The sequence below is a fragment of the Ovis aries genome, chromosome 22, assembly GCF_016772045.2.
Source record: "Ovis aries strain OAR_USU_Benz2616 breed Rambouillet chromosome 22, ARS-UI_Ramb_v3.0, whole genome shotgun sequence".
Taxonomy (NCBI): Eukaryota; Metazoa; Chordata; class Mammalia; order Artiodactyla; family Bovidae; genus Ovis; species Ovis aries.
Window position 1 is genome coordinate 5,294,432 of NC_056075.1, and position 23,222 is coordinate 5,317,653.

A 23,222-nucleotide genomic window follows, 5' to 3' on the forward strand; every position below is an offset into this window, starting at 1 on the left:
CCAGGCAAGAATACAGGAGGGTTGCCATTTCCTCCTCCAAGGATCTTACTGACCCAGGGATCAAACTCACTTCTCCTGCATCTCCTGCATTGCAGGTGGATTCTTTTCTGCTGAACCACTAGGGAAGTGGCCAGATCATAATCCAAAGTGTTCCTGAAAAGCACAAAATCAGCACAAAATGGGAGAGTAGATTAAAGAAAAATGTAATGATCTAATAAATCCATTCACAATTGGGAAGATTTTTCATAAGGTATCAATGTTCTTTGATAACTAACAGCATGACGCCTGGAAAATAGAATGCTCAAAGAGTAAATGTTAGCTGCTATAGGAATGATAATAATTACTTCCCACTTTCTTGGAACTGGCTTAAGTAGCTCTTTTTTTTTTCTTTTATTACTTTGCTTTCTAATGCTTATAGAAGTAACCAAATGATCTTTTGCTATGAAACACATATCTTTTTAATTATATTAAAATATTCAGCAAATTCTCCCATAATGGGAATCTGTGCCCCTTACGAGTGACCTCACATGTTTGCGTTTTGAAGCATCTTAGTATTTATCTCTTTATGAGCATTGTTTTTCTGTTACAAATTCTTGAGATTAAGGCATAGGAGAAATAGCTGTGAGGGTAAGGTTAAGGAGATCTTATTATAACATACAAATGATTGGCAATAGTGTCTAAAGAAGCTAAGAACTGTTTCCATTTTGTGTCTTCCTCCTTGCTCTTTTCACTTCACCATGAAGCTCATATAAATAAAAGATGCTTGGGATTCTAAAATTTAAATGGTAAGAATCTGCGGAAATGGCATTTTCAAAAATATAGATAAAATAATTTAGAAATATTGTGTTATAATATAAATCAGAATTGGTAACTTAGGTCTCAGAGTTGGTCAAATGCTTCTTATTTTCTAAATACAATATGAAAATTCAGTGACAGTAGGCCTTTATTGACTTTTTTGATGTAGTTATTGCTTTGGTGTGGAGGAGCCTAATAGTTCCATGAAAAATTTAAAAAACAGCTGAAATGAGTCTGTGTAATTAATCTATAGCTCCTGGAATAGAGCTTACAAAACATACTTTAGAAATCTAGCCAAAATGTGTATTTCTGGGGTAAGAATTATAAAATCACTCCAGAAGAAAATCTAGGAAACAATAAAAAATAAAAGCCAGCACTTATATTGTCTTAAATCTGCATAAGACTTACTGTTGAGAGGAAAGGTGGAGTTGAAAAGCAAATCAATAAACACATTTTTTTTTATCGTTTTTATCTGCATTTTGCTCTAGAGTTGGGAAGCTCAGGGAATTTTCCATAAAGGGATATATTAACAGTTTACTAATAATAAATGAAAAATAATATTTGTACTTGTAGTGATATTATTTAAATTTTGCTGTTTCATTAAATTAATTTTGTTATTAAAATATTTAAATGTTAAAAATAATTAGTAATCATCATAGCAAAATCCTGTTGTAAATAAAACTTTATTTTCAAGAGCAGGTAAGGCTGATTTAGCTAATGAGCTCTAAATTAGTGAATCCTAATTTGGAGCATTATATTTTGTAAAGAGAAAAATTTACAACGCTTGTTTTTTCCATTCTAACTCCTATAAGAAGAAAATCTTGTGTGAAATTCCCAACTGATAAATTGGCAGTTTTTCCTAGGAAGGCTTTTTCTTTTGAATTCACAGGATCTAGGCTTAAGCCCTGGTCCACTAGTGGTTAGGAAGTCTTAAACCAGGAAATTAAACTTTTTGATTCCTAGTATCCATATCTTGGGGCTTCCCTGGTGACCCAGTGGTAGAGAATCTGCCTGCCAATGTAGGAGATGCTTGTTCAGTCCCTGTGTTGGGAAGATCCTGTGGAGAAGAAAATGGCAACCCACTTCAGTATTCTTGCCTGGGAAACTCCATGGACAGAGGAGCCTGGAGGGCTACAGTCCATGTGGTTGCAAAAGTGTCTGACATGAGTTAGTGACTGAGTATGCATGCATGTCCTGAAGCTGGCAGTTTAGTTATTAAATAAAGAGTAGTTCTTAGTTGTAAGCACTGAAGATTTAACAGTGAACTTAAGCAAAGTCCTTGTTCCCATGAAACTTACATTCTGTTGGGGAAAAGCAGCAAATAGGATAAGAATAATAAATAATACATAATTTGATGTCAAGCAGTAATAACTATAATAAAAACAAGTAAAACTAACAATATATATTATGAAACATGTATTATTTCATATAGGATGATTGAGGTAAACCTTTCTAAGGAGCAGAAATCTAGCAGAAACCTAAGAGAAGTGAGGGAGAAAGTCATTTGTCTGTGGTGATGTGGGGAGTCAGGATAGAGAAAGTTATCCCAGAAAGAGGACACTGCATATATGAAAATCCACAGTTAGGAATATATTTGTCATATCAAGATATAGATGTCAATGTAGGAAATGAGTTATGAAGGATCTCATAGGCTACCTGGATGATTTTAACATTTTACTTTGTGTAAAATAGAAAGTCCTGAGCTTCCCAGATGGAGCTAGTGGTAAAGAACCTGCCTGCCAATTCAGGAGAGTTAAGAAATTTGAGTTTGATCCCTGGGTCTGGAAGATTCCCTGGAGAACGATATGGCAACCCATTCCAGTATTCTTGCCTGGAGAATCCTATGGACAGAGGAACCCAATGGGCTATGGTTCATAAGGTCACCAAGAGTCAGACATAACTGAAGCAAACTTAGCATACACACATGCATAGTAGCTACTAGTTACACGTGGTTATCAAGGACATGAAAAGTGACAAGTCCAAATGAGAGGTACTGCAAGTATAAAATACACACCAGATTTCAAAGACTTAATACTGAAAAAAGTAAAATATCTCCTTAATGTTTTTGTATGGATTACGTATGAAATGACCATTTTGGATATACACAGCTAAATAAATATATTAAATTCACCTCATCATTTTTATCTTTAATTTTTAATGTGGCTACAGAAAATTTGAATTTATATGTATAACTTGCATTGTATTTTTTTTGGCAGTTTGCTTTAAATATTTTGCACAGAGAAATAATATTGTAACTTTAAGTTTTAAAAGGTTGTTGAGTGGGAAATCAGGAGACCAGTTAAGAGTCTAGAGCAATAGCCCAAGAGAGGGATCAATGTGGTTTGGAACTGATGGTAGGTATGGACACAGGGATGAGTAAAGGATATAATTTTTGAAGAAACAACCTCCAGAATTTGTTATAAATTGGACATATGAGGAAAAGTAAGAAACAGTAATGACTCCTAGGTGTTGGGTCTGAGCAAACGAAGCCAAATAATATTTGCCATACTTGAACACTGAAAAATTTGTTAAAAATTATACGTGCAAAAGTAATGGTGCTGTGTTCTTGGAAAGGATTGACTTTTTATGGCAATACTTGATTCATATCAATAAAGGCCCTGAATGTCAGTCCTCTCTCACCATCATGATATTAATTTCCCAACTTAGTAATGGGTTAAAGCTCTATTATCTGTTCCTTGCAGTCACGTTTTTAGCTCTATATTAAGATCTTTTTTTTGAATTTATCTCATTTATTCCATGCGAACTGAGTACATTATAGATATTAGGTATGGTGCTATCCAATGAAACCAATGAAAATATGTTAAAAAATATAGGCCCAGCTGGGATGTATGAAATATTTTATTGTATTGAAAGTTTATAGTTGTATAGTTTTTCTTATCTGCTATGTTCTAAATTGAATTGCTATAAATATCTCCTTGAGTTGCTATAAATATCTCCTTGAATCGCTATAAATATCTCCAATCACATACCAATTTTGTTCAAGTATTCTTAACACAAAGATGAAGTTGAAGAGGTTATCAACAGAGTATGACTATAAATGATCTAATTTTATCAGATTATCAAGCATAGATATTTCAATAGCACAACTTTTGAGAATGTTTTTTGTACTAGGCAGCTAATAGCTGTAAAATAAATTGAAGCCAGTCATAAAAATAAAACATAAGCTCAATATAAAATGAAATCCAAATTTTTTTAATATTCAAAGTATAAGTCATGATTCCTTTAAAAATTGATAAATGTAATTTGGTTTTATTCAGTCTAGGTGATTCATTGTTGTGAGACAAAAGGGATTCACCTACTATTTTTCTAAAATACTTAGCTTGGGGTTTTATTTTCACAGAGAAAGAAGTAACTTCCTGTCTTTCCTAGCAGAAATACTCATTTTTCAACTCATTATGTTACAAGAACTCATAGTATTTTACAAAATTAAGATAGCCCAGAATACAATTTGACTTGTACAAAACAGTATGTGATGCTGTTACTTATGTACTTTGAAGAAATAACCAAAGCAAATTACTTTTAGGACTTCTCTGGTAGCTCAGATGGTAAAGAATCTGCCTGTAATGTGGGAGACAGGGTTCAGTCTCTGGGTGGGGAAGATTCCCTGGAAAAGGGAATGGCAACCCACTCTAATATTCTTGACAGGAGAATTACACGGACAGAGGAGCCTGGTGGGCTATAGTTGATGGAGTCACAAAGAGTCTTTTTAACTAGATTTTACTTTTTCTTTAGTTTCTACTGTATATTGATTCAGTAGATTCATGCATGTTGATGTGTTTGCTTTCAATAGGTTTATGCATATTTTAATGTCCATACTCACCATTGATTGATGAACACATTTCTGAATGCTTATAGTCGAAACTACCAGTTTCTCTTGGGAGAAATAAAAAAAGTATTGAAGGATAATAAGTGAATGTTCTAAATTTATATTTGCCATCTGATATATATGATATAGAAAAATGTAAATACATAATTGTGTCCCTCTTCCATTTTTCTTAGCAACAGACACATACACACATATAAAAGAGTGGTGCTTAGCTGCTACATCTAGATTGCATATTTCGTCAGATTCAATACATTTGCTCCTATGTATTGTTTTGCTTTTTTCCCCCCAGAAACAATGAAAACAAAGAAAAAATAAATTAATAAATAAACAAAGTGCTTTTTTAGAACTCCACTGAGGACATTTCAATTTCATTTTTATTTAAAAATAATGTTTGATATATTTGAGCAACTGCTATTGTTTGCAAAAAGAGATAAGTAGAATCTTTTTAACTGAAAATGAATTGAAATATTCATTTTAAAAACCCTGTTTTTTAGTTTTAGGGCTGATAGAGATGGTTTTACATTGTTTTTGTTTTCCCTGTAAGGGGAATATAAACATTAAAAGATAAAGCAGTGCTGGAGCAAATATTCTACTTAAGAAAAGAGCAAGCGTAAAGAATAGGCAGAGCTACATTGTAGGAAATAAAAATAAATTTAATTCATAAAAGACAATTTTAATGAAGGTACCATAATATTGACTGTAATATTTTTATTTAACTTATTATTTGTGCTATATATTTTAGAAGAATTTGAATAAATACTTTAAAGCAAACAATAGAGGGGAAAAAAAGTAAAGTGTTATAATCTCTATTTACTTTTCCCAAATATCATATCATTCAGTTTATTTTCCAGAGTTTTTGTGCTTGCACCAAATAGAACATAACTAGAAAGCAGTTGCAAGATGAAAATAATATCATGATATTATGATTCCATTAAAAACATGAATCACAGCTGCTTTATAAAGATTTCCATGATACATACTGGGCATTTTTTTTTCTTTCAAAATACTTATATCTCTCATATTCTTTCATTTTATGATCCAGAAGTTTTGCCAAATAGAACAGCTTATTATCTCATAATTATTTCCAGGCCATGGTACAAGATAAATATATTGTGTTCTTGCGCAGCCACTCATTTCAGATACCTGATCAGCAATGATTGGTGCCTTTATTCTCTTAATCATTTTTGTAGTTCTTCTCTTAACTTTTTCCAACTTCTATACAATTTACCTTTCAGTGCTGCTGTTTTATTAGCTTGTGGAATAAATTCAACCACATGTTTATATAAGAAAATTCCATTGGTATCAGCAGCAACACAAATTATTTTATTAATAATTTCACTTATATCTAAGTTGTAATAGAGGTTACATTTAGGTTTTTTTTTTAATGTTTAACTTTATACAAGGAGAATTAAGACAGTTTATAATGATTCATACAGTGAAACAAGGTAAAAAATATTTAACATAAGACAGAAACTGAATATTGCAAACAGAATAGAAAGACATTGTGGAAAGAATGAAAATGAGACTGATAATAAAGAGGCTAAAACATCCTGCAGAGACACTACAAAGTAGGAAACAAACTTGGTTTTCATCATTTTAAGGCCAAAGTTGAAAGAAGCACACACAAAAATGGAAAAAAATATAAATCAGTTACAAAATTAAGAAAAAACTAACAAACAACAAATCACTTCCATCGGAAATGCAGAACTATTTCGGAGTGAAATGCAGGATTGGAGGAATGATTTTATCCTGTGGGACATCTTAGAGAAGATATCTCCTAATGTCATTAACAAGATGTTCTATAGAACCTGGAATATTGCTGAGGATATGGTCTGGGTAAAGTCTCTACAAGTTTGTTGTATGAGAGAATATTAGGAAAGCCTGTGCTATGCTGTGTATCCCTCTGGCCATCTGCAGTGCCTATTGATTCTTTTAGCCAGGCTTTTGAAAAAATATTGACTGGTACCTGGAGTGGAGCTCCCTATGTTGCTAGTTAAATATAAAACATATTTACTTCAACAAAAGGCTAACTAGGGTTTGCAATCATGAAATCTGGAGAGTTTTTACAACCACCACAACAAATAGCTAACATTTGTGGCATGTTTTTTATTTGCTGGGCTTTGTGCGCCTAATTGGATGTTATCTAAATAACGTCTCATAGAGGCCTTTGAGGTAGAAATTATTATTTTCACCTTTGCAGAGAAGAGTTTCCTAAAATTTTGAGAGGCTCAGTAATTTTCACAAACATATAGATGCCAGTGGTGGAAATTTAATTAGAATCTACAGCTATGAGCTAGCAGCAGGTTGGATTCCTATCCACTCCTGCTGCACAATGCTTCTTAGAAGGCAGACCTAAATAGAAACCCAACCTATTTTGGGGGGTGCGTGTGTGGAGGAGGAGTGAGCTGCTCTAACACAAGCCCAGAAAAACCTATCAAATGGCAATTTTACTGTGGCTCATTCACACAAATGGGTAACTGAAAAGATGATTGGTGTAACAGTTTTAGTGTAAAAAAACAGAAAAGCTAGCTGTAAGTAAATATTTGTTTTAGTTATAAAACAATTTCCATAAAGCTGCTACACTTATTTTTTTATAACACAATTTCTGGTGAAAGGCACATATAAGAAATTGGATAAGTGATGCTGTAAATGAAAATTTAGGGGAATCAACCAAAAATAACTACCTTTGATAATAAATCAGTTAACTGAGCCAGTTTATTAGTTCTCTTGCTCTGTGATTTAAAAAAAGGTGTTTCACATGAAAAAAAGTTTTTCTTTCAACATTTATTATAAGAAGGCTATATAGATTGCAATTCTTAATTTAAGTCACAAACTAGTTTAAATTTTAAATAATTAGCTGTCATGTGCTAGCACAGTAAAATGTTAGTCCCTTGGACTACAAGGAGATCCAACCAGTCCATCCTAAAGGAGGCCAGTCCTGGGTGCTCATTGCAAGGAATGATACTGAAGCTGAAACTCTAGTACTTTGGCCACCTCATGCGATGTGTTGACTCATTGGAAAAGACCCTGATGCTGGGAGGGATTGGGGGCAGGAGGAGAAGGGGACGACCGAGGATGAGATGGCTGGATGGCATCACTGACTCGACTGACGTGAGTTTGAGTGAACTTTGGGAGCTGGTGATGGACAGGGAGGCCTGGCGTGCTGCGATTCACTGGAGTCACAAAGAGTCGGACGCGACTGAGCAACTGAACTGAACTGAACTGACTGATACATATATTTAGATATAAACATATGTGAACGTATAATGCATATACCTTTATTAACATATTTCTTTATAGAAACTTTGAGACTTTGTCTAAAAATCACATAATAACCTATTACTAAATATTGTGAGTATGCTACTGATCTTTTAAACTGAAGTAGAACAATAACCCTAAATGTAAATTTAATTTTTTAAGTATTATAATTATTATACCAATTCATTCACACTGCATTTAATTCTTCACATATCAGACAGTTTGTTGTTTTGAAAAATGTTGCCATAATTAAATACCATACTGCCAAATGTTCAATTATACTACTTATATTTTCAATTGATGTATTGCTTCCAAGAATTTAGATTCAGGGCACAATTAACATTATGTAAGCATCATCACAGGCATCTCCCTTGATACAGTGTTTGTGTATGACACAGATGTTACAGATTGATAAAGAGTATTATATATTCTCCTCTCTCTCTCCCTGTATGTGCATATGCATACATATATGTGTATATATATATGTATATATATATATGTGTGTGTATATATATATTATATAACTTATTTTATTAAAGTTAGATTTCCCTGATAGCTCAGTTGGTAAAGAATCTGCCTACAATGAAGAGGCTGCTGCTAAATCACTTCAATAGGGTCCAACTCTGTGTGACCCCATAGACGGCAGCCCACCAGGCTCCCCCGTCCCTGGGATTCTCCAGGCAAGAACACTGGAGTGGGTTGCCATTTCCTTCTCCAATGCATGAAAGTGAAAAGTGAAAGCGAAGTCGCTCAGTTGTGTCTGACACTTAGTGACCCCATGGACTGCAGCCTACCTGGCTCCTCCGTCCATGGGATTTTCCAGGCAACACTACCGGAGCGGGGTGCCATTGCCTTCTCTGACAATGAAGGGGACCTCAGTTCGATTCCTGGGTTGGGAAGATCCCCTGGAGAAGGGATAGGCTGCCCAGTATTCTTGGACTCCCCTTGTGGCTCAGCTGGTAAAGAATCCACCTGCAATGCGGGAGACCTGGGTTTGATCCCTAGTATGGGAAGATCCTCTGGAGAAGCGAAAGGCTACCCACTCCAGATGGGCTGGCAAAGAGTTGGACACAACTGAACGACTTTCACTTTCACTCCACATTCACTTTAAGCATAAGTCTAATAATTAAAGCCTTCAAAGTCATAATATCATAAATTGACAGTGACCTAGGGCATGCAAATACTTATACTGGTAGAATTTCTTGATGAAATTATGAACTGTAAATCCACATGACATTTTATTTCAAAATGTATGTGTGAACTGGCTTAATGAATGAATAAAGTGGAGTGAAATAAATAAGGGCAATGTAAACAATAGCTTTAATTTATATTTGCCAATTCAAAGTAAGTACTTAGAGAGTTATATTTTAAAAAATGAGGTTAAAACATTGGAAGCAATGCTTTATCTATGTACATATGAAGATCAAGGTCTAAAAATTCATTATTATGCATATCATACATATATATGTATATGTTTAATGTAATATATATATATATATATATAGCATAGGCAGATATTGTAGAAATGCTTAGGTATATGGACCTAGATGATAAACAGAAAGATTGATTTTTTTAAAATATGTTCATATTTAAAATACTTAAATTTAGTTTTAATATATTTATCAGAAAAATGTTTAAAAAAAAAGACTTCAGATCTGACCTTATTTAACTTTATCCCAAAATACCTCTAAATGTTTAAGGAAAAAAATCTTGACGATGAGAGAAAAGGAAAAGAATGAGGAGTACTTCAATAAGAGAAACGTCAACTATGCTCTTCTACACCAGTTTAAAAGGAAACAAGAAGACACTTCTATTTTCATTGGCGATGCCCTCTGGTGTGCACACCATAGACTTGTGCTCAGTGGTACAGCCATTTCCTCCAAAGTTTCATATCCTGCTTCTCTTTCAACAGGGCAAACCAAGCAGATACCAGACTCTGAAGGCAATATTTTTTTTTTTAATAGAGGAGAAATCAGGTCAATTTTGGCATCTGAAGTAAAAGATATTTCCTGGTGCACCAAAATTCTTTAGAATATATTATTCTTCATTCCCCCCAAATGCTTCACAGCTTGGATTCTATTTGTTATGTTTAGTTATTAAAATTAATTAATTTACATATAAATGTCTATATTTAATAATCTGCATTCTAGAGCTAATCTTCAAGGATTAATAATATGAAGTTTTTAATAAGAAAAAGAACATTAAGGAAATTGCCTTTATTCGGCTATAATTTATACTTTCAATTAAAATCATTATCCAGTTAGAAAAAAATTATACTTTACAGAAAATTACCTATGGATTACTGTTATTTATTTCCTTTCTATTGAATATTACTAATTTTGTACTAAATGATATATCTTTTAGTTATTTGGTGCCTCAGCTGGCAGTCTGCTTGCAATACAGGAGACCCAGGTTCGATCCCTGACTGGGGAAGATGCCCTGGAGAAGGAAATGGCAACCCACTCCAGTATTCTTGCCTGGAGAATCCCATGGACGGAGGACCCTGGTGGGCTACAGTCCATGGAGTCACAAAAAGTGGGACAGGACTTGGTAACTAACAATTTCACTTTCACTTTAATTATTTGTGGTCCCTAAATAGCCTCTGAGGATTTTATCATAATCTGATCAATCAGGCAAAGCAAAATATCTACATTCTTCCACTGCTATAGTTTTCTAAGGGTCTTTATACGCTGAGGGAAACAAGTATCTGACTCTTGCACCTTGGTATATAGCTATATGGTATGTATCACAGAATCCGGTGAAAGGTGTAATTTATAACACCAACCATATGAACTCAAGAGTTCTAAGACCCCATGGCTCCTATAAAGCACAGACAGCTTTATTTGTACAACATAGTTGGCATTTCTCATGAGCCATGTAGAAGTTCAGTTGGTATCATAAATTTTAAGTCTAGACTTAAAGAGGACATGGTTGATGACCTCTTTCTACCTTATTCAGCTTCTAGCATCATTGGGAGTTAAATGTTCTAAATACATGGAGAATTTTTTTCAAGAGTTAGTTTTCACTACTGCTGCTGCTGCTGCTGCTGCTGCTGCTGCGAAGTTGCTTCAGTTATGCCCAACTCTGTGCGACCCCATAGATGGAAGGCTACCAGGTTCCCGCATCCCTGGGATTCTCCAGGCAAGAGCACTGGAGTGGGTTGCCATTTCCTTCTCCAATGCATGAAAGTGAAAATGAAGTCTCTCAGTCGTGTCCAGTTCTTCACGACCCCATGGACTGAAGCCTACCAGGCTCCTCTGTCCATGGGATTCTCCAGGCAAGAGTACTGGAGTGGGGTGCCGTCACCTTCTCCATAGTATTCACTAAGCATTAGCAAAAACCAGGCTGTAATCATTTTTCATTTACTAAATGTCATTTCAAGATGAGGGTGATTTTTCCCCCTGTTAATCTGTCAGAATGTCATGTTTGTACTTTGTTTGATTTATAGGATTTTGGATCGCTATGTTCAGGAGCAAATTCCTGGTGCAAAGGTTGTGGTGGAGTCCATTGGTGCTCGCCGGCATGGTGATGCCTTTTCTCTAGAAGATTATACCAAGTGTGACTTGACTGTCTATGCAATCGATCCCCAAACCAACAGAGCCATCGACAGAAATGAGCTTTTTAAGTGAGTACTTTTATTGTTTGTAACAGCACTATGGTTGCAATATACCCCATGCTGCTGCTGCTGCTGCTAAGTCGCTTTAGTCGTGTCCGACTCTGTGCGACCCTACAGACGGCAGCCCACCAGGCTCCTCCATCCTTGGGATTCTCCAGGCAAGAACACTGGAGTGGGTTGCCATTTCCTTCTCCATGAAAGTGCATGAAAGTGAAAAGTGAAAGTGAAGCCGCTCAGTCCTGTCCGACTCTTAGCGACCCCATGGACTGCAGCCCACCAGGCTCCTCCATCCATGGATTTTTCAGGCAAGAGTACTGGAGTGGGGTGCCATTGCCTTCCCCCATAGATAATCCTAATTTAAGGCTATAAGATTTATTTATTTAAATTTTCTTATTTATTTATTTATTTTTTAATTTTTATTTTTACTTTATTTTACTTTACAATACTGTATTGGTTTTGCCATACATTGACATGAATCCATCACGGGTGTACATGTGTTCCCAAACATGAACCCCCCCTCGCACCTCCCTCCCCATAACATCTCTCTGAGTCATCCCCATGCACCAGCCCCAAGCATCCTGTATCCTGCATCAAACATAGACTGGCGATTCATTTCTTACATGATAGTGTACATGTTTCAATGCCATTCTACCAAATCATCCCACCCTCTCCCTCTCCCTCAGAGTCCAAAAGTCCACTCTACACATCTGTGTCTCTTTTGCTGTCTCACATACAGGGTCATCATTGCCATCTTTCTAAATTCCATATATATGTGTTAGTATACTGCATTGGTGTTTTTCTTTCTGGCTTATTTCACTCTGTATAATCGGCTCCAGTTTCATCCATCTCACTAGAACTGATTCAAATGTACTCTTTTTAATGACTGAGTAATACTCCATTGTGTATATGTACCACAGCTTTCTTATCCATTCATCTGCTGATGGACATCTAGGTTGTTTCCATGTCCTGGCTATTATAAACAGTGCTGTGATGAACATTGGGGTACATGTGTCTCTTTCAATTCTGGATTCCTCGGTGTGTATGCCCAGCAGTGGGATTGCTGGGTCATAAGGCAGTTCTATTTGCAATTTTTAAGGAATCTCCACACTGTTCTCCATAGTGGCTGTATTTGCATTGCCACCAACAGTATAGGAGGGTTCCCTTTTCTCCACACCCTCTCCAGCATTTATTGCTTGCAGACTTTGGATCACAGCCATTCTGACTGGTGTGAAGTGGTACCTCATCGTGGTTTTGATTTGCATTTCTCTAATCATGAGTGATGTTGAACATCTTTTCATGTGTTTGTTAGCCATCCGTATGTCTTCTTTGGAGAAATGTCTATTTAGTTCTTTGGCCCATTTTTTGATTGGGTCGTGTATTTTTCTGGAATTGAGCTGCATAAGTTGCTTGTATTTTTTTAGATTAATTGTTTGTCAGTTGCTTCATTTGCTATTATTTTCTCCCATTTCGAAGGCTGTCTTTTCACCTTGCTTATATTTTCCTTTGTTGTGCAGAAGGTTTTAATTTTAATTAGATCCCATTTTTTTTTTTTTTTTTTTTTTTTTTTTTTTTTTTTTATTTTTATTTTTATTTTTATTTTTTTTCCTTCTCTATACAAATTTATTTATTATTTTTTTTTTTTAGTTTTTTATTTTTAAAGTTTTAAAATCTTTAATTCTTACATGCATTCCCAAACATGAACCCCCTCCCACCTCCCTCCCCATAACATCTTTCTGGGTCATCCCCATGCACCAGCCCCAAGCATGCTGCATCCTGCGTCAGACATAGACTGGTGATTCAATTCACATGATAGTATACATATTTTTGCTTTTATTTCCAGAATTCTGGGAGGTGGATCATAGAGGATCCTGCTGTGATTTATGTCTGAGAGTGTTTTGCCTATGTTCTCCTCTAGGAGTTTTATAGTTTCTGATCTTACATGTAGATCTTTAATCCATTTTGAGTTTATTTTTGTGTGCGGTGTTAGAAAGTGATCTAGTTTCATTCTTTTACAAGTGGTTTACATTTTCTTTTTTAAACATAAATTTGTTTATTTTAATTGGAGGCTAATTACAATATTGTAGTGGTTTTGCCATACATCAACATGAATCCACCACAAGTGTACACATGTTCCCCATCCTGAACCCCTCTCCCACCTCCCTTCCCATGCCATCCCTCTGGGTCATCCCAGTGCACCAGCCCCAAGCATCCTGTATCCTGCATCGAAACTAGACTGGCGTTTAATCTCACATATGACATTATGCATGTATCTATGCCATTCTCTCAAATCATCCCACCCTCTCCCTCTCCCACAGAGTCCATAAGACTGTTCTATACATCTGTGTCTCTTTTGCTGTCTAACATACAGGGCTATCATTATGATTTTTCTAAATTCCCTATAAATACATTAGTATACTGTATTGGTGTTTTTCTTTCTGGCTTACTTCACACTATATAATAGGCTCCAGTTTCATCCACCTCATTAGAACTGATTCAAATGTATTCTTTTTAATGGTTGAGTAATACATCCAAGTCTATGCCCCAACCAGTAACACTGAAGAAACTGAAGTGGAACAATTCTATGAAGACCTACAAGACCTTTTAGAACTAACACCCAAAAAAGATGTCCTTTTCATTATAGGGGGCTGGAATGCAAAAGTAGGAAGTCAAGAAACACCTGGAGTAACAGGAAAATTTGGCCTTGGAATACAGAATGAAGCAGGGCAAAGGCTAATAGAGTTTGCCCAAGAGAACTCACTGGTCATAGCAAACACCATATTCCAACAACACAAGAGAAGACTCTACATATGGACATCAGAAGCAGAAGATATTAAGAAGAGGTGGCAAGAACACAGAAGAGCTGTACAAAAAAGATCTTCAAGACCAAGATAATCATGATGGTGTGATCACTCACCTAGAGCCAGACTTCCTGGATGTGAGGTCAAGTGGACCTTAGAAAGCATCACTACAAACAAAGCTAGTGGAGTTGATGGAATTCCAGTTGAGCTATTTCAAATCCTGGAAGATGATGCTGTGAAAGTGCTGCACTCAATGTACCAGCAAATTTGGAAAACCCAGAAGTGGCCACAGGACTGGAAAAGGTCAGTTTTCATTCCAATCACACAGAAAGGCAATGCCAAAGAATGTTCAAACTACCACACAATTGCACTCATCACACAGGCTAGTAAAGTAATGCTCAAAATTCTCCAAGCCAGGCTTCAGCAATATGTGAACCATGAACTTCAGGATGTTCAAGCTGGTTTTAGAAAAGGCAGAGGAACCAGAGATCAAATTGCCAACATCCGCTGGATCATGGAAAATGCAAGAGAGTTCCAGAAAAACATCTATTTCTGCTTTACTGACTATGCCAAAGCCTTTGACTGTGTGGATCACAATAAACTGTGGAAAATTCTGAAAGAGATGGGAATACAGACCACCTGACCTGCCTCTTTTGAAATCTATATGCAGGTCAGGAAGAAACAGTTAGAACTGGACATGGAACAACAGACTGGTTCCAAATAGGAAAAGGAGTATGTCAGGGCTGTATTTTGTCACCCTGCTTATTTAACTTATATGCAGAGTACATCATGAGAAACGCTGGGCTGGAAGAAACACAAACTGGAATCAAGATTGCCGGGAGAAATATCAATAACCTCAGATATGCAGATGACACCACCCTTATGGCAGAAAGTGAAGAGGAACTCAAAAGCCTCTTGATGAAAGTGAAAGAGGAGAGTGAAAAAGTTGGCTGAAAGCTCAACATTCAGAAAATGAAGATCATGGCATCTGGTCCCATCCCTTCATGGGAAATAGATGGGGAAACTGTGGAAACAGTGTCAGACTTAATTTTTTTGGGCTCCAAAATCACTGCAGATGGTGATTGAAACCATGAAATTAAAAGACGCTTACTCCTTGCAAGGAAAGTTATGACCAACCTAGATAGCATATTCAAAAGCAGAGACATTACTTTGCCAACAAAGGTCCGTCTAGTCAAGGCTATGGTTTTTCCAGTGGTCATGTATGGATGTGAGAGTTGGTCTGTGAAGAAGGTTGAGCACCAAAGAATTGATGCGTTTGAACTGTGGTGTTGGAGAAGACTCTTGAGAGTCCCTTGGATTGCAAGGAGATCCAACCAGTCCATTCTAAAGGAAATCAGTCCTGGTTGTTCATTGTAAGGACTGATGCTAAAGCTGAAACTCCAGTACTTTGGCCACCTCATGCGAAGAGTTGACTCATTGGAAAAGATCCTGATGCTGGGAGGCATTGGGGGCAGGATGAGATGGCTGGATGACATCACTGACTCGATGGACATGAGTTAGGGTAAACTCCAGGAGCTGGTGATGGACAGGGAGGCCTAGCGTGCTATGATTCATGGAGTCTCAAAGAGTCAGACATGATTGAGCAATTGAACTGAACTGAACTGAATACTCCATTGTGTATATGTACCACAGTTTTCTTAACCATTCGTCTGCTGATGGACATCTAGGTTGCTTCCATGTTTTGGCTATTATAAACAGTGCTGTGATGGACATTGGGTACACATATCTCTTTCAACTCTGGTTTCCTTCTTGTGTTTGCCCAGCAGTGGGATTGCTGGGTCATATGGCAGTTGTATTTCCAGTTTTTAAAGGAATCTCCACACTGTTCTCCATAGTGGCTGAACTAGTTTGGATTCCCACCAACAGTGTAAGAGGGTTCTCTTTTCTCCACACACTCTCCAGCACTTATTGTTTGTAGACTTTTGGATAGCAGCCATTCTGACTGGTGAGACAAACTCTTTAACAAGTGGTGCTGGGAAAACTGGTCAACTACTTGTAAAAGAATGAAACTAGAACACTTTCTAACACCGTACACAAAAATAAACTCAAAATGGATTAAAGGTCGAAATATAAGACCAGGAACTATAAAACTGCTAGAGGAGAACATAGGCAAAACACTCTCTGACATAAATCACAGCAGGATCCTCTATGACCCACCTCCCAAAATATTGGAAATGAAAGCAAAAATAAAGAAATGGGACGTATTTAAAATTAAAAGCTTCAGCACAGCAAAGGAAACTCTAAGCAAAATAAAAAGACAGCCTTCAGAATGGGAGAAAATAATAGCAAATGAAGCAACTGACAAATAATTAATCTAAAAAATATACAAGCAACTCCTGCAGCTCAATTCCAGAAAAATAAATGACCCAATCAAAAAATGAGCCTAAGAACTAAACAGACATTTATCCAAAGAAGACATACAGATGGCTAACAAACACATGAAAAGATGCTCAACATCACTCATTATCAGAGAAATGCAAATCAAAACCACAGTGAGGCTAAGTACTTAAAGTCTGTGGTGATTGATGGTTAGTCACTAAGTCGCGTTCTACTCTTTTGACCCCATGGCCTGTAGCTCGCCAGTTTCCTCGGTCCATGGGATTCTCCAGGCAAAAATACTGGAGTGGGTTGCTGTTTCTTTCTCCAGGGGATCTTCCCATCCCAGGAATCGAATGGTCTCCTGCATTGCCGGCAGATTCTTTGCCAACTGAGCTACAAGGGAATCCCCACTTAAAAGTTTAAAACCCACCAAATTGTTCCTCAAAGTGAAGTGTGAGCAAAAAAAAAAAAATAATAATAATAATAATAATCTAAGAACCTATGCCTAGGGTACTCAAGCCTAGAATTTTCATGTCTGAGTGTAAGATAAGTGAACTCGGAGGATCCTTCTCTTGAGATGTCAAAAGATCCATTATGCTTAAGAGGAAGGAGCAGTTCAATGAGATCACCTTATATCTTCTTCCGCTCTTACTCCACAAACCTGGCTCTTAGAGGGGAAAGCACAGATTCATTCTTAAAGTGGCAGTTTGCCTGCAATGATGTTAATAGGCTTGAATTTTAAGAATAAGCCTAATTTCTTCAAGCTCTTCCAGTGTAGGCAAAAATTAGTATCTGATTTTTCCCCCGACTTGCTGGTGGAGAGTAGAGGATATAGTCACTTCCACCTAGGTCCATGTGACATTTCATCCTGGTGTGAATTTTAGTATATGAGTTATAAATCCTAAAACTAAGGAAACTACCAGAATCATAAACAAAATGCTGTTATAGAATCTCCTTCGGAAGTTATTCTAGAACAGCTTTTGTTGTTGTTAATTTCTCCTTTACTTTAGAGACACCTAGTGTTCAAAATATTCTTGGCATGTGATTCTTATCCAAAGTAAAACATATAGTAAAAATACATATTGTTATATAATAAAATGTGTATATTCCAAATATTCAGAGATGTGTGTGTGTATGTATAAGCTACATATATCTCCCAAACCCATTATTTCAGAATTTAGTTTTTCTTTATCTCTCTATATAATAAACAGCACAAAAATAAATATATGCATATATAAATTTACATGTATGTCCATATATGGGTGCACGTTTTTATTTAGTAAGCATATGTTTATCCATTTATTTATTAAAACTCATGAATCTTGAATTTGATTTTACTTTATATCCGTTCATCAACATTCAACTATTCTTATTTTAACAACAATAAAATACGATTTAATATCAACTTAATGTTTTAAAAGACATAGTTGTCAAGTATTAATATTTAAGATAAAATAAATTTATATATAATAGATATTAGGGCCATTTGCAAGATAATATACTAATCACTGTGAGGAAACACAAATGACTGAAGCAATTGCTTCCTCTCAGGCTTTAGAATCATCATCCAAATAAAGCCGCATTCATGTCTACTAAGTCAATGTTTGCTTACTTTATTAGTTTAAAAGTTCTTTCAGTTCAGTTCAGTTCAGTTGCTCAGTCGTGTCTGACTCCTTGCAGGCCCTATGAATCGCAGCACGCCAGGCCTCCCTGTCCATCACCAACTCCCGGAGTTCACTCACATTCACGTCCATAGAGTCAGTGATGCCATCCAGCCATCTCATCCTCTGTCGTCCCCTTCTCCTCCTGCCCCCAATCCCTCCCAGCATCAAAGTCTTTTTCAATGAGTCAACTCTTCGCATGATTTTAAAAGTAATTTATAAAAAATAATAATAAAATAAAAAATAAAAGTAATGTATATATGTTCTTTCTATTAATTGTCATTATTAACAATTATTTAAATTCATCTGGATTCTTTTATATACATATTGGTTTTATTTCAAAATATAATGATAGATTGAATTTAAATTGTTTTCTTAAATTTAAAAATATCTCTGTTCTTTAGGATGACACCCTATCTCTAAGAGAGTAAAATAATGTTGATTATAATTTGAATTGTACTTACAAATATTTTAGAGATAAAAGATTTGGAAACTGAAGCCAATTTGATTTCAACTGACAATATGAAGTATATAAGGTACACATTCTTCATTCTAGACAACTTTTCCCAAACCTATATTATATTGTGAAGAATAGAACTCTAAATTCAATTCAATAACTATTATAGCCAAGAAGAAAGCAAAAAATATATAGTAACTATAAACTTAAAAAAATTATATTGAGGAGAGGACAGAATATCTGTGAAGTATTAAAAATTTTTTCTTAGTAGTCTTCACCTTGAACTAATAGCTGTGAAACACTGGTCTAATTTAAACCCTAGAATTGTTTCTTGAAATGTTTTGTAATGAAATTACAAAGGTATATTACATAATGCAAGGCTGATAATGCAAAGATATTATCAGACATTATTATCTATTCTAAAGTTATAAAGCGTTTCGTATATTTACTTTAAACACTGAACGAATACACTAGGACATTAGGATTGTTGGCTCAGATGGTAAAGCGTCTGCCTACAATGTGGGAGACCCAGATTCAATCCCTGGGTCGGGAAGATCTCCTGGAGAAGGAAATGGCAACCCACTCCAGTATTCTTGCCTGGAAAATTCCATGGATAGAGAAGCCTGGTAGTCTACAGTCCATGGGGTCGCAAAGAGTCAGACATGACTGAGCAACTTCACTTAGGATTGTTGCCTAGTGTCCAGACCAATGGGAATAGGATTCTCCTCTCAATTTTCCCTTATCCTAAAAGCTAACAATGTTAAAATTTGCTGGAAAAACATTACAGAAAACAAAAAAAGTACTTCATCTAAGGTGTTCACTTCAATTTTTGAAAACTGATATAAGCATATCAAAAAATTCAAATAAGCATATAAATGTGTAGAAAACTAGAATGACATTGATACTCTTTAATTACATATTTTATTTCACAAGGTTATGAGTATTTTGATTTTTCTCAATTTGAGTTATCTGAATTGCTTAGTTTTTTTTTACAATTTTTGCATATCATTTTTATCTTGCTTTTATTCTTGAGGTTCTTTGAGTATCTTTAATCTGCATTTTTGTCTGGGGAGTTTTTGTTCTTATTGTTTTCATTTCTGGAATATCCTCAGACAAAATATCTTCAAATATATCTTATACCCTATTCTGTCTTTATTCCTTTTCTGAGACTCCCATTAAAAGTTGTTTTGTCCTCATAACTTTTGAGTGTTTTATTCTTGTTCTTCTCCTTTCCCCTAACATTCTTGTCTCTTTATATTTTTGTTTGGATAATTTCTGTTGCCCTTTTTTCAAGTTCTCTGACTCATCTGTGTTAGCCTTTCATTAAGCACATTAAAGGAATTCTTTATTTTTATGTCTTTCAAAAAATGTTTTTTCCTTTTCTATTTCTACCTTTTCTATTTCCTTTTCAGTTTCTACCACCTTGCTGAATGTCTCATTTCAGGCATGTTTTCCACTTTACCCTAGATCTCATAAAATATTAATCAAAGTTGTGTTAGAGTCCCTATGTGATGGTTCCCATACCTGAAGTATCTGTCTAGTTCTCCCGCTTTCTGTATCGTTCAGCAGTCCCTGAATGTCTGTGACGAGGGCTTTCTCTCCATTCTCTTACTCCCCTGATGTAGTAAATGGTCCTTGCTTGCTGCATGGTTCTACTCTTAAGGTGGGGATGCGGCGATGATGGGTTTGGGAGGTTCTATTTTCATTGTCTAGTCTGTGTGCTTAGGACTGAGGACAGGGCTTTCTCATCTTCTCTTTTGCTCCTTCTTGTGGCAACCATAATCGACTTCATAATTGTGGAGGTTCTTGTGTGTAAGAGAGTCCCTGCCCCTCCCCCACAGGTAGTAGACCTCTACTTTGCAGGGTCTTTGGCTACAGAAATCTCCTTAATCTCTCCCAGATGTGGTGAACTTTGCTCATAACTCTTTTCCAGAAGCAGTGGACCTTCACTTAAGCTTTCTTTTCTCTCTCTCTATGTAGCTCTTGCTTTGTATGAGATATAGGTCTAGGGAATTGCAGAGAGCAGAGCACCAGCCTTAGCTGATTAGTTCCTATATCCCTTCACTATATAGAGGATTTTCTCTGTTTCCCTGACTTGCACCCAATCTGTCTTTATGGTGGTCAATAGGGAAAAGTTTACAAATAAGTGCAAACCCCATGTGTGTTTGTGGGTTACTTTTTCTAACTGTTACCCTTGCAATTCAGTTTTTTTCTTTATGCTTGCAACATTTATAATTTCAATTTTATAGACTTTCCAGTCATTAGGGTGGGTGCCACATTCTCCTGTGGCATTCTACCTCCTGAGCAGAAACAGACAATTCTATTTTAAAACAAAACTTAATTAAATTTGAAAATAAGCAAATACAATTTTAGCTTGTACATATTTTTTATATGCCTAGGCTACTTAACATTAGCCTGTTCAGATAGTAAATAAGAGATAAAGAAAGTAGAAAAAGCTGGTATATTTTAGAAAATGCATTTAGAATTGCAATATTTAAAAATACATAATTTTATTTATTTTTATTTTTTTTAGTTTTTTATTTTTAAATTTTAAAATCTTTAATTCTTACATGCATTCCCAAACATGAACCCCCCTCCCACCTCCCTCCCCATAACATCTTTCTGGTCATCCCCATGCACCAGCCCCAAGCATGCTGCATCCTGCGTCAGACATAGACTGGTGATTCAATTCACATGATAGTATACATGTTAGAATGACGTTATACTTTTCCTACTTCACTCAGTATAATCGGCTCCAGTTTCATCCATCTCATCAGAACTGATTCAAATGAATTCTTTTAACGGCTGAGTAATACATAATTTTAAATGAATCGAACTACCAAGGTCTGACAAAACTTCTTTCAACTTCCTAAATCCAGGAAAAAGAGTTAAAATACTGAAAATTCAAATAATCGGAAAACTAAATACTAGAACCTAGTTAAAAGAATTGTGGACTGGTGTAGAGAAAATAGTAGTTCACTTCTGGTTTACTTTATTAAGCCGATCCAAGTGCTAAGGATGTGGGCAGATATGTGAACCATTGCCCACTCCATGAAACTATTTCAGAGACCGACAGTGCTTACTGATCACGGAAACAAGCAGTCGCTCCTCCACCATTCAGGTGTGGGCTTTTGAAGCACAAAATGCATTTTCCTGATCACCCTCGTCTTTTCTACGTTGGTATGTACACTGCGACACTGAATCATCAAGGTAAAATGAAGGACGGTCTATGGTTACATATTGTACTTTTTTCTGAGTTATTCATTATTCTTTTTTTAATATTGGAATATAATTACTTTGCAATGTTATGTTATTTTTTGCTTTACAACATTGTGAATCAGCCATATGTATACGTATACCCCCTACCTCTTAAGCAGCCCTCCCAATCCCCTTTCTTCTCTAGGTCATCACAGAGAGCCTAGCTTAGCTCCCTGTGCTAGACAGTGGATTCCTGCTAGTTACCTATTTTATACATGGTAATGTATATGGGCTTCCCGGTGGATCAGAGGTTAAAGCGTCTGCCGGCAATGCAGGAGATCTGGGTTGGATCCCTGGGTCAGGAAGATCCCCTGGAGAAGGAAATGTCAACCCACTCCAGTATTCTTGCCTGGAGAATCCCATGGATGGAGGAGCCTGGTGGGCTACAGTCCACAGGGTCACAAAGAGTCGGACACAACTGAGCGACTTAACTTTAACTAAATGCTAGGACAATTACAGTCATCTCACATGCTAGCAAAGTAACGCTCAAAATTCTCCAAGCCAGGCTTCAACAGTACCTGAACCGTGAACTTCCCGATGTTCAAGCTGGATTTACAAAAGGCAGAGGAACCAGAGATAAAATTGACAATATCCTTTGGATCTTTGAAAAGCAAGAGAGTTCCAGAAAAACACCTGCTTCTGCTTTACTGACTATGCCAAAGCCTTTGATTGTGTGGATCACAACAAACTGTGGAAAATTCTTAAAGAGAAGGGAATATAAGACCACCTTACCTGCCTCCTGAGAAATCTGTATTCAGGTCAAGAAGCAACAGTTAGAACTGGACTTGCAACAACAGACTTGTTCCAAATAGGAAAAGGAGTACATAAAGGTTATATACTATCACCGTGCTTATTTAACATATATGTGGGGTAGATGAAGCACAAGCTGGAATCAAGATTGCTGGGAGAAATATCAATAACCTCAGATATTCAGATGACACCACCCTTATGGCAGAAAGTGAAGAAGAACTAAAGAGCCTCTTGATGAAAGTGAAAGAGAAGAATGAAAAATTTGGCTTAAAACTTAACATTCAGAAAACTAAGGCCATGGCATCTGGTCCCATCATTTCATGGCAAATAGATGGGGAAACAGTGGAAACAGTGACAGACTTTATATTTTGGGGCTCCAAAATCACTGCATATGGTTAACTGCAGCCATGAAATTAAAAGGAGTTTGCTCTTTGGAAGGAAA

The 23,222-nt window shown here is 36.2% G+C and overlaps 1 protein-coding gene across 1 annotated transcript in view; it reads left to right on the forward strand.

Moving 5' to 3' along the window:
* PCDH15 (protocadherin related 15) overlaps window positions 1-23,222 on the forward strand; it is a 1,094,267-nt gene that overhangs the window by 1,028,191 nt on the left and 42,854 nt on the right. Inside the window, exon 29 of the mRNA XM_060404607.1 lies at window positions 11,349-11,525. Coding sequence (XP_060260590.1) covers window positions 11,349-11,525 — 177 coding nt within the window. The remainder of the gene's footprint in view (window positions 1-11,348; window positions 11,526-23,222) is intronic.